General features: G+C 41.5%; 1 protein-coding gene across 11 annotated transcripts in view; it reads right to left on the minus strand.

Moving 5' to 3' along the window:
- Nucleotides 1-3,204: 3,204 nt before the first annotated feature.
- The window catches only part of MEGF11 (multiple EGF like domains 11), a 362,425-nt gene continuing 353,220 nt past the window's right edge, over nucleotides 3,205-12,409 (minus strand). For 7 of the 11 annotated variants that reach the window (XM_086710990.1, XM_086710991.1, XM_086710987.1 and 4 more), the window contains 2 exons: nucleotides 6,645-6,851; nucleotides 3,205-5,991 (listed from right to left, as the gene is read on the minus strand). In XM_086710990.1, the coding sequence (XP_086567116.1) occupies nucleotides 5,831-5,991; nucleotides 6,645-6,851 (368 nt within the window). In that variant the 3' untranslated portion in view covers nucleotides 3,205-5,830. Of the gene's footprint in view, nucleotides 5,992-6,643; nucleotides 6,852-12,409 lie in introns of those variants that run through there. The other 4 variants (XM_086710993.1, XM_086710994.1, XM_086710995.1 and 1 more) reach the window with 2 other exon arrangements.

Below are 12,409 nucleotides of genomic sequence, written 5' to 3' on the forward strand. Positions count from 1 at the left end.
AAATGAACAAAGACCCTGAAAGGACCGTCTTCCACCACATGCTTTAATGGGTTAGCATAATAGGCTAGTGCTAAAATTAGGAGGGCTGATTTTTGTTATCCTGTTGGGTCCGTGCTGATGCCACACCCTTTCTGGGATTTGACAGGCCACCTTTTCCACTCACCTAAATGATATGCCAAATAAACTGAAGTTGTCATGCTAATGTTTTAAAGAATGGTTGTGTTTCCTCAAGCTATAGGAGGCTGAGGGTAACAATGAAATAAAAAATGCTAGTATCATCACAGCTTCTGTAAAGGCGATCATAGGCTGAGAAATAATTTTAATTGAAGGGTTAATTTCACTGAAAATTGAATTGGAGGATAGAGAAGGAACATCTGAAAGGACACTTATATATGTGATATTGGGCATATATTAGAAAGTATGCTAAAAGTGGCAGGTGTACTAGAGCAGTGGACTGAGGGACAAAAACTAGGATTCTAGTCGCAGCTCTTTAAGTTTTTATCTCTGAGCCTCACCTTCTTCCCATTAGTGAGAGGAATAGGTTAGATTATTCCTGGGGTTTATCCCAGCTCCAGTTCAGTTTTTTTATGAATGAACTCTTCAGGTGGTAGAGTCAAAGTATTATACACTTGAACGTAAATTTAATAGATAAGTAAAAAATCACTTTGCCAAATGTTTTTGGTCTTACAATAAGTTGATTAAAATGTTATCATTATTTCCATGTTAACCTCATTCAGTGAGATGAAAACTTTCAGAACATTTGCAAAATGACTGTGGTTTTCTACCATAAGTTTCAGAGTACCATATGTGCTAAGGGGCATGGGGGTGGGGAGCACATGATGGGCTGCTATGTCACTTGTAAATTGAGAACTGCTTATATTGGCTTTTACTGTTAAAGTTCTGCTGGCTTTTCATATATACCTTTTAAAATATATTCATGTCTGAGAGAGAGAACTTTTAAAAACATTTTGTGTTTAATTTTTTAGTATTATCTCTTGAAGGAATCTATAAGAAGGTAGAGCAGTCCACAGTACTAGCTATCCAATAGAAACCAATAATTAAGTCCAGGGATACAGGTTTTTATGGCAAAATACACATAACATGAATGGCATTATTTGGCTGTTAGTTTAATAGTCCAAATATTAAGCATAGAATTGATAGGTCCCAGCACAGGCGTCATATTTGCTGCTAACTACTCTTACCAGTACAGAGTAGTGGTGAAAATCAGTAGCCAGCCAATAGGATTCCTTTTCTGTCTTTGAGTCAGTGGGACTTGCCTCTTACTCCCATCCCAATAAAATGAGTAAGTATTGCTTGTAGACCCATTTCCCTTGACAACTTCCATTCTCAGCATACTATTTTCTCAGATCCTTGTCTTATCTTTAAGTTGACTATGGTTTTAGTCTATGCCAAAGCATTTCATCACACGGCCCTAAGAATATGATAGGAGAAGGTCATGCCTGACATGGGACATCTGGAAAGCCCCAAGAAGCAAGACTGTTTCTGCAGGCTATCTTTGATAGGAGACCAACTCTGGAGGAGCTGTTAGGATCATCAGTTACTGGTTTTGGTTTACATTTAAGTGGGTGCCTAAATAACAGTACTTTGTAATATCTCAGGTCCCTGTGCTTTCTCTTATCCAAGGCTCTGGAGGGCCATCTGCTGGGCTAGATAATGGCTTGGGAGGTAGAAGCTGGAATGAGGAGGAAATCTCACAACTTGTTGCTACACACTAGAGCTTCCATCTGCTGTGGGTTTGGATTGGATCACTGCTTTCTAGTTCTGCAAATCAGGGAAGAAAATGTATAATCGGTACCCTACTAATCCCTAGGGCCCTCCATTTATCTCTGCCCTTTTCTAGTTGCAAAAGCATAAGATTCATAAGTGTGGGAATGTACTTTGTTCATACTTATATTCCTAATATCTGTCCCTTCTACTACTCCATGTCAGAACAATAAAGAAGGAACATCTAAAAGAGTGAGGGGGCTAATCCTAGGATTCATTCTAGTTTCGCTTGGGAGCTATAGTTTGAAAGTTACCATTCAGGCTAAAAATGTTTTAATTAAAAGTTGTGTAAAATTATGATTGGTATGATTATAATACAGCATTTATATAAAGTATAAATTATAGTATAATGAATCCCTGTGTACCCATCCATCCCTTCTGAGAAAGATTTTTCTATCTCCTGTTGTCACATACTAATTAAATGGGCCTCTTCTGCCTTCCGTCCAGTTAGATGAATGGCTCATAGAATGTATCATTCTTGAATCTTCTGTGTTGAGTGTACAGCCTGCAGCCTTTGGTTATCACTTATGGTATTGGGTAGTATTCTGAGCCTTGTAAGTCATAATCTAATATTACTGTTCTCAGTAAATACCTTTGTTAGCCTTAAAACTCTTGATGTTTTGTCTTTCACTGAGAAGTCAAGCTCCAGCCCTTGAGAATTGTCTTAGGAAGATCATTTCTGAATGGTCTTAGTCTCTAACAAAAATGTATTATTCTTGGTTAAACATTTTATTCAGTGGGAATAACTTCTGAGTGTCATGTAAGCCTTGGGAACTGATAAGTTGAAAGCTTTTACTTTGACTTAAATAGGATTATGTACAAACTTTGAAACTATGAAGGAAGAATTTTAAACTTATACTTTTGAAAGCATTCAGTAAGCTATTTTTTTAGCATCTGTGTTTTACTACAAAATTAATCCTGCTGCCTCTTTACCAGTTAGGTCACAAGGTTGTTTTAAAAGGTCCTAAAACATGCACCCACTGTAATGTACTGGGTGATAACTTCTACTAGTGGAAAGCTATTCACTGCACTTATGCAAATTAGGTGGCCCTTTCACTTGCTTTTATTCCATTCCATAGAAGTACCTTTGTGCCTCTGGAGCTGAGCACAGGCCTTTGAGTTCAGTCTTTGTGAAAGCAGAGAAATTCTCTATTTGAATATTTGACGTGTATGAGATTTTTCAATCTTTGGACATAAATAAGAATATGTTACTCCTATTCATTACTTTAAAGAAGGGACTCTCATAAATATGATAGGGCTTGTTCACTTTATTTTCAAGTATCTGTTGGGATAATTTTCACTTTTCTGGCTGCCTAAAGTGACCACACAAAATATAGTTTAGTTCTGCCTTTTAAACCTAAGTTGTAGATTATAGATACATTTTCAATGTGCAAGACAACAGTAGGCATTCTTGTTAAATTAGTTCGAGAAATTCATTTTATTTTGTACAAGGTACGATTCCTCTGCACAGTGAACAAATATATTACAAATCTGGGTTATTTAAAAAAGTATTGCCATTTCATAGTTTCACTTATGCTATTGTACAATAATAGTGTTTTCTTTATTTGTTTGAATTGTATGCACATCACTTTGAGTGAAAACTAGTTTCTGTAAAATAATCACACAGATCTTTCCAAGTTGCCAATAAAATGCACAGTGCTCATATACAGGTTGACCACGAACCTGTGTGTGATAGTGCTAGACGGAAGTTCCTAACAGTTGCTTTGTAAGATTCAAATGTCTCTTACCAGTAACTCCTAGATATGTGAAGGCAGCTGTTGTCACCACAGATTAATCACACCCTCTGCCTTTCCCTTCTCTGTGCTGCCTAATATTAATTGCATTACATTTCTTTAAAAAATCATAGAATGCCAGAGCTGAGGGGTTGTGAGAGCTCCCTTACCCTCTACTTCTCTCCTTTTTAATACACAAGGAAGAAAGGAGTCCAGAGAGGGCAAGTAACTCTCCTGACCCAGCGCTTTAGCAATTCCACCATGCTAACTACCTCTTGCCGAATTTTGCCCATGAGATAGTTGGCAAAAAAGAGGTGAAACCTGAATGCTGCTGCTGGTTTGCAGTTTGCCAGGCAGCAGTTACTGTACATGCAGGGTAGGGGAAGAAGATAAAACCTGGGATTCAGATGAAGTTTCTCCTGGCTGATCTGACTTCACCATGCTTCTTGATCCTTGCTTTACAAAGATAATTGAGCACTTTGCTGCCCTGACATACTGAGGTAAGTCTCTTATCTCTATTTCTTCCTATGTATGTATGAGACATATTTACTTGGGTCTACAAAGGAATTTTCTAGTATTTCTATTTTGTAAGGCTTCAGTGGAAAGGAAATTTGCTATTGCTGATCACTTGCTCCCATGCACACATGCAGCATTCATGTAAGTATTCTATATTTTCCCCTAACGATAAAATTTGCTTAAGCCTTGTGTGAAGTGAGGGAGGGGGATTTACTCATTTATTTCTTTTCTTGCTTTTGCTGGTTATTGCCCAAACTAATGGGTTCCATGGCAGACTTCCAGGTTGTATCAAGGGCCTCAGAACTCCCACACTTCCTGTAGCAGCTATATGCCAGCTCTATACCCGTTGAGTCCCTCTTCTGTATACCTCTTTGGAAGGAATTTTTACTGGCTGGACTCTTATCAGAATGGAGTAGTATACGGGTGGCCTTTAGTTTCCTCGGTTTGCCCTTATGGTCTTGAATTCTTGTGAGGAGGTCCTCTTTTTTAGGGCTTGGGAATTGGCTCCATTTTGACTCCTGAGCCCCCGTCTACCTGTGTTTACTACTAGTGGGAGGTATGGACACATCCAAATACTGGGATCTGGAGCATGAGCTCGTTTTGATACGTTTTTGGCCCTCTGAGTAGGTGGTGGTTTTCAGTAGAAACACTTCATACCCTTATATGCTGTTTACTGTGAAGTTTTACATCATGTTACAGCACCTGATTACAGTCTTTATTTGATCATTTCATTTCCATCAAGAAGCATAATGTACTTTAAGCAGACTGTTAAACTTGCTCTATCCACTTTTGTCCAATTTCCTCTACACTTTTAGGTCCTATACTATATCAAGCTCAAGATTTACAAAGAAATGCTTGAAAGCAAGTACTCGTCTGACTCGAGGAATGCCAACCAAATAAATATGGGAGGCCAAACAGCTGTTTTTAGGGATGCTTAATTCACACCAGTCTGTGACTGATTGCTTAAAACATCATCTCAGAGTTCTAGTTCACCTGGAATGACTCAGGTATTGGATGGAGTAAGGAGACATGACAAGGCCAGGACTGGGCAATGTTGTTGAACCTTGAATCAGCAAGATTTGGTAAAGCTGGCCTAGAAATCGTTGTAGACTGAAAGAGGCTGCTGCTGCGCTTTGGAAAACTTTCCCCCTCCTACTACCACGAAGGGCAGAAGAGGGAAAGTTCATCTGTATTTATTAAAGTCTTACTTTTAAAAAATTGAAGTTGTCAGTATTAGACTGTACGCTGTAATCTTGGCCATTGTGATGGGTGGATCAGACATACATGTGTAGGTACTTTAGTGGTGATATTAGCAGTTTGTGTTTGTGTATTATTTAGGTAATAAAACAGGTGGAAGGTAACAGCAACCAAAAGTACATATACATTTCAGGTGCTTTAAAGTAACCCATTCCCCTCCCCAGTTTCCCCTTCCCCCTAGGAAGTTTGTGAAACCTATGCTACGTGTTTTCTTAAGCATCATTTTCAGATGATTAAGTATGTCAATATATATATTTAGCTGATGTTCAGTAGCTGTATCTGAAATGTTTTAAAAGATCCTATATAGTCCTGGGTATTTTGGGTTGGGTGTGGGTGGGTGGATAGGATTTGCCTTTGTGAACAGACCTTTTGAACAATGACCTCAGTCCCACTTGGAAGCTCTTCTTTAGTTCCAGGTGAAAGTAATAACTAACACGCAGCTGAAGTCATTCTGTGTCATTATTTCAAGTCAAGGGATTGTCTTCTTTCAGAGAGTCAGAATATTCAGCAGAGCGCATTGCAAGAGAGAGGCTTCTCTCTTAAGACTGCTTGTCCTGGGAGGGCCCATTGGCAGGGCTTTGTCTTACTGGGAGGAGGTCATAATGACCAGGAATATGGCTGTTCCTAGGTAGGTCGTATGGATTCTGGATATAGCTGGAGTTATGACCGAGGCCTTCTTGGACCACACTGATTGTGGGCTCTAAGGAATATAGTGAAAAATGAGTTCAGAGAACAGATTAGCTTTGGTTGCCTTGTTGGGGGGTAAAGAGTTCTATTTAACTCGATAGGGAGAGAAGCCAGGGATTTATAAATCTGATAAATATATGAGGGTTATGACTGAGGCTTGCTCATGAAATGGAAAACCTAAATGAGTATACTATTAGAATCCCAGGCTCTGGGTTAAAACCAAGAGGTTTAGAATATCCTAGAGGTAGGAGTGTCATCCACGAGCCCAGAGACATAGGTGAAACGAAGAAGGTAGGAGACGGTGGTTAGAAACTTGGCAAATGTCTGTTCTGATTGTTTTCTTTTTTAAACTGGGATTTGTATCAGCAATCAGTTGAAGTGTGTGTGTGTGTGCACGCGTGTGTATATACCCACTGACTCCCCACCCCCCAGCATTTCTGATTCATACTAGTCCTGGTGTTTTTTTCAAGCACAGTTAATACGAGAATTTGATTTCCTGCGTGAGAGAGGAGGGTAGTCCTGGGAAAGACTGTTCGCCTTGGATTCCTTAAAAAGCAACAAAAGAAGGGTGTGTTTTCAAGACCGGGTGAGTGGAGAGGGCTTGTTTGACTTCGGATACTGCACTATTGCCCTGATTTCACTAAGTTACTTATTTGAGACACCTACCAACTTCATATATATTTTTATTAGATGTCGACAAGGATGGTATATCTGTGTACGGAGACCCTCTGTGCACAGGCGACTTCATTTCTACATAGCTGCTTTCTGGAAGCTTGCAGGTGAGGATGGGTGGGTCCTTAATTGTGGCGTAAGGGTTTTCACTGCTATTCAAGGAACAAGTGCTAGAACTGCACACGGATTCTTTCATGTAATCTGTAAGGCAAGAAAGATTTCTTAGGACATGAGAGGACATAAGACTTAATTTCAATACCGGAAACAGATTGCAGTTTATGTGCCTTCAGGATCCTAGAGCTGTCAAAGCCTGTGATAACCCAAGATTTCCTTCTTAAATATGTTGGAGTGGTTTCCTAGGTAGGGAGAGTTCTTTTCTTAAAGAAACCTACATTTTTGGAGGGACAGGAACATTTTTGCTTTTGGCTGTCAGTTCTAGCACCAGAACAGGATTATTTTATGGTATCTGTAATGTGCTTTCACATCTATTATTTACTTTTTTACAAAATCCTTCAGAGATGGTTGATAGTTTGTATTTTATAGGATGAAGCCCCAGAGAGATGAAGTGACTTGGCTGATGTCACATAAGCTCATAAATAGCAGTGCCAAAACTTGAATGCATGCCTTGGGACTTCTTGGCCTGTTTGTTCTGTGATATCATTCTTCCTCTGAATTCTATTTGATGACTAAGAAGCTTAGATTCAAAAAGAAGTAGGTGTGTGTTTTGGCACAGGTGTGGGCAACTTTTAGGCAGCAAACTTTGGCTGGTGGCATCCCTGCTCTTGAGAAGGTTGTGATCAGAGGTGGGGCTGACTGAAGTGTAATAGAGATGTGAAAAGCACCTGGGTCTCAGGCTAGCCTTTGGAAAGTTCCTGTTTTCAAGTAAGCCTCACAGCGTATCCCTGGGGTCACTTACCTTAGTTCTTGTGAATGCTAACTGAAACCTATTTTGACAGTATCTTTTTCTGATACCAGGAGAACTGCTTCCTCTCCTGCTGCCTGTCTAGTGCATCATCCCCAAGACTTCAGGGTATGTTAGGGTACAAAAGGATGCAAACTGAATTCCAAATATGAGGCAAAGTAACTGTGGCTCACTGGAAGAAGAAAGTGTTTTCTTTGGGACTGGGAGTCACAAAAGGGAAGGGGAGCCCCTCCTTCAGCCTGAGACTATCAGTGCAGCTTCTAGATCATCCCAAGTGAGGCAAGACTGTTCTGATGGCCTTTAAAAAGCAGTTGATTCTCTCCTCTGGCAATTCAGGCCCTCATTCTGTGAGGATCTGCCAGCCAGGGGGTCCAGAAATAAGCATGGAGTTGCATGACTTGTCAGTCATGAGTGGTCTTCAGAGGTCTAAATTTCTATAAGTGGTAGCAGATGGTGAAATTTCTATATTTCTCAGCTTTAAATTTCTGTAAGTGGTAGCAGATGGTGAAATTCTTGGACAGTTTTCCACTAGAACCATCACATGCTTTCTGCCTCCAGCTTGTGAGATTAATGAAAATGTTAAAAAAAAAAAAAAATTGATCATTGTAACTCATGGGGTGACTAGCTGTTCCCTTAGGTCCAAGGAGAGCAGAACACTCCATGTGGATGCAAGTTGAGATGTTTGCTACCACTAGCAGTCTTTTCTCCTGTAACAGGTGACTGGGTGGGAGGGGATCTCCTTTTCTGCTAGTGCAGGGTTACCGATGTTTGTTTCAGAGGGTAACATTTCCTTAATCTTGTACAAAAGTACATTCACCCATTAATTCATTCAAGTGTTCACAATACCTGTGATCTAGCTTAGAACAATAATTCTTCTCTCTTCCCCTTATTTATTGCTAATGAGGAAACTGAAGCTTGGAGTGAGGAAGTGACTTCCCCAGGGTCACACTGCTCATCGGTAGTAGAGCATGCTCCAGAACCAGGCTCAGAACATTTTCCATCTCACCCTGGCCCACAGGTAGAGAGAGGATGTTGGCCTTGGTCCCATTGCAGATTGTGGCCTCTTTGTAGCATATAGAACCCAAGAGAGGAGTGAGAGAAAACATTCTTGCTAGACAATGAGCAGGCCCAGCTGTTGGTGAGGCTCTCATGAAGAAAGGGGGACGCAGGTCCTGTGAGTCCTGGGCCACAACCTGCCCAGAGCCACATAAAGCTGCTTCTACTGAGTTCTTTGTTTTCTCTCTTTTTTTTTTTCTTTCCTTTCTTCCCTCTTTCCTTCCCTTCCTTCCTTTTTACTACTTTGTTTCTTAGTACAAGGGCTGGAAGTATGTCCAAGAACCCCAGCATAGTCCATCGGTCCCACTCTGGTCTCTGAACTTGGTAGCCAAGGAGTAAGGCAGTACTCAGGACTCAGAGCTGCTTGTTGGAAGCTGAGACTAGAATTGCTTAAAGAAAGGCTGTCTCCTGAGTGAAAAGTCCTAACACCCCACCCCTACCTTCTCACCCAGACACATCCTTTTACTTTGATTGGTGGGTGCCTTAGTTGCATGTTTTCTAAAAAAAGGTAGCCCTTATAGCTAGTATCTTCACTCCATTTAGGTCATTTGAAACTTGTTACGTCTGTGAAGAGGGCTGGACACGAAGGACTAGGATTACTACTTCAGAAATGAGGACAGCGAAGCTCATAAAGTTTGCTTGATGCTCGTAAGTGGTCAAGTTACGACTCAACCCATCTTCTCTGGTATCTAGTCATGGTGTTTTCCTCCTTCCATCTGGTTACTTGTGCTCCTGTTCTGTATCTTTCAATGCAAACTGTAGCTACAACAGCTTTGTTTTACCCTCAACGAGGAATACCTTCTATCGATGGGGGCCAAGCCCTGCTGGGAGAGAAAGGCCAAGCTCTAAGCTTTTGGTGGATATCCCATGATCAATTTATTTGTGGCAGTGGGGGAGTCTTGAAGCTGTAGAGCAAAGCTGAAAAGAGCCACAGTCAGCCAGTAGTGCCCCTCTTCTCATTTCCACCAGAAAAATCAAGGCTGCCTTCAAATTTGGAGGTATGCAGTAGTCTCCTGCCTTCCCCAATCCACAGGGATACTTGTCCACGACCCCCAGTGGATGCATGAAACCACAGATGGTACTGAACCCTTTATATACTGTTGTTTTTTCCTTTGCATACATACCGATGATAGAGTTTAACTTATAAGTCAGGTACGATAAGAGATTAACAATAATAGAACAATTATAACAATATAATGTAATAGATGTTACGTGAATGGGGTTTCTGTCAAAATACTGTACTGCACTCACCTTTCTTCTTGCGATGGTGAGGTGAGGTGAATGACCTAGGCATTGTGACAGGCCACTATTGATTGGCCTTGATCATGTGCTTCTGGATCACTGTTGACTACGGGTAACTGAAACCACGGAAAGCAAAACTGCAGGTAAGGGGGACTACTGTAAATAGTTTGCTGTGCAGCAGGGGATGCACCTAAGTGGATGAAAGACAAGTTGGGGTTCGGGGAGGGGATTCGTTTTAAGGAGAAGCTGTATCTCCTAAAGGGCCCAGAGTGAAAGAAAGGATGGAGAAGCATGTATGTGTTGAGGTGGGTGAGAGAGGGTGTTGGATAATAAAATCATCTGGATTCTATTTTGGGGAACTGGAGGGAGGAAAGGGCCAGGCTAGCTGAAAAACTTACACTTTAGAAAGCTATTCTTTTCTCCAGCTGAGTCATCTACCTGCCTGCCCTCAGGGAGGGTGGGGTAAGGGGAAGAGTAACTAACCTCTCTCTGGCACTTCCCCATCCTTTTACAGCCCCACCCTACACTAGCCAGTCCCTGCACTTCAGGGCATTTTGCAAGGAAAGGGGAAGCCTCAACCAAAGCCACCTAAGCTTTGGAGAGTCACTCCTCAGCGGCCCGTAACTAGCATCTGGACCAAAGACTTAGCTTTATAATGCCTTAGCATTTTTTCTCGGGGCCTTGGAAATGAGCCTATACCTCTTCATTTTATAAAGGAAGCGGCAAATCCAGAGAGGGGAAATGACTTTCCGAGGCCATCCTGTAAGTAGGATCTGATCTGAACTGTGGGTGGGAACCTAGAAGGCTTTTAGGTTCACACTAACATCTAGGTAAAGCCAGTATCTCTTAGAAAACCCAGACACTGAACATCTGTTTCTTCTCAGCTTATTATTATTAGTCACACTGCTTTTTTTCTTCCTGGGCCCTAAGTTGGCATTCTTTTCTTCATTGAGAGACCAGGATATGGGGAGAGGAAAAGGGAGATTTCAGGGTCAGAAGGAGAGTCACACTGACTGAAAAAAGTTTTCAGGAGGTCACTGGACTCCTAACTCATCTTGCAGCCCAAGGTAACTGCAAGGAGAGACGTGGAGGTTGGATTAGTAAGGAGCATACAGGTAGTTTCCCTGAAGCTGCAACAGTGGGATTCAGGATTTTAGGATCATAAAAGTGATGGAGCGTACTGGGGAGGATTTCTTCTGTAGCACCTTTAAATGCCTGACGGATAAGGAATTGAACACAAGGCAGTTTGTTACAATATCATTGTGTTGAGGGGGAGAATGGGGAGAGATGGACAGGTGTTTAGGGGTAAAATGGGGTTAGTGCAGCAATGTGTGTGGTGGTGTGCAACTCCAGGATGACAGTGAGTGGAGGTCTTCAGTAACAAGGATTAAGGTCCTAGAGGGGGCCTTAGAGATGGGGCTAGTTACAACCTCATCCTTGGAACAGAGGTAGAAACCAACACTCAGGAAGTAACAGTGTGACCTAGTCATTGCCACACAGTAAGAACTAGGAACAGAATCCAAAACTTACAGGCCAGGCTCTTTCCCAGTGAGTTCAGAGAACACTCAGACTCTTAGGGTTCTCATTTGGTTTGGCCCAATAGTTTTAGAAAGTAATCATTCCTGGTACAGACTAGTTTATTAAATGTTTATTGGGAGTTCAGCCAGTTAGTGGGGTTTATTCCATAACTTTGGCAAATAGTTCTGTAAAGTTCCAAACTGTGACATTTCATTTTCCTCTTTTTGAAATCTCTTGTTCTGATGTGTTGGTTCCTAACATCTGGTGGCATATTTACCTAGACAGCCTTCTTTTCTCGAATTTAAAGGATGTTTATAGCCAGAGTGGTAAAACAAAATCTGGCCTTCCTTGCACTTACAGGCTCAGATACATGATCCCACAAATGAGGAATGAATGACGCTGAGGCAGAGACCCTGCCCTCCTTAGCTTTGTTTGACATTTATGGTTGCGAGTCTGAAAGCAGTTACCCTAATCATAAAACAAAGTGCATAGGAAAGTTGGGTGCTCATTTTATTGAGGTGTTTGGGCCTGTGTGAGCTTATTCATGCCTGAGTCATGCATATTTTGAGAACTGGGAAGTCTCTAAAGAGATCTTTGCTGTCCAGATCTTTGAGAAAGAAACTGAAGTCCCAGGTCACAGTGATAAAACAGTAGAGCTTTCTTTTCTGTTTGTAGCCTCACTACTGTAATGGTACTTGCCTCCATTTGGATGGTTTAAGTTAATATGCAGAAAATGGCCAGAATTGATGCTCCTAGGGGAGTAGTGTCCTTTGGCTGGCCAGGAGCCTAGGGGTTGACCTCTGTCCTCAGATTGTTCTCTTGTGGTGTGCACATCCTAACATGTGTTCATGGAGACTTGCCCTCCCTGCTTTAGTATCGCCTACCCCTAGCTCACCCCACTTCTAATAACCAAGGGCTATAGACTATAGATGACTAGCTCTTCTTATTTAGGAAATAGTTGTGTCTCAGGTATAACTAAGGCTCACTCTGAAAGACCAGAACCAGTAATTGAGGAATCTGG

The sequence above is a fragment of the Puma concolor genome, chromosome B3 (assembly GCF_028749965.1).
Source record: "Puma concolor isolate L17-30 chromosome B3, mPumCon1.1.hap2, whole genome shotgun sequence".
NCBI classification, from domain to species: domain Eukaryota; kingdom Metazoa; phylum Chordata; class Mammalia; order Carnivora; family Felidae; genus Puma; species Puma concolor.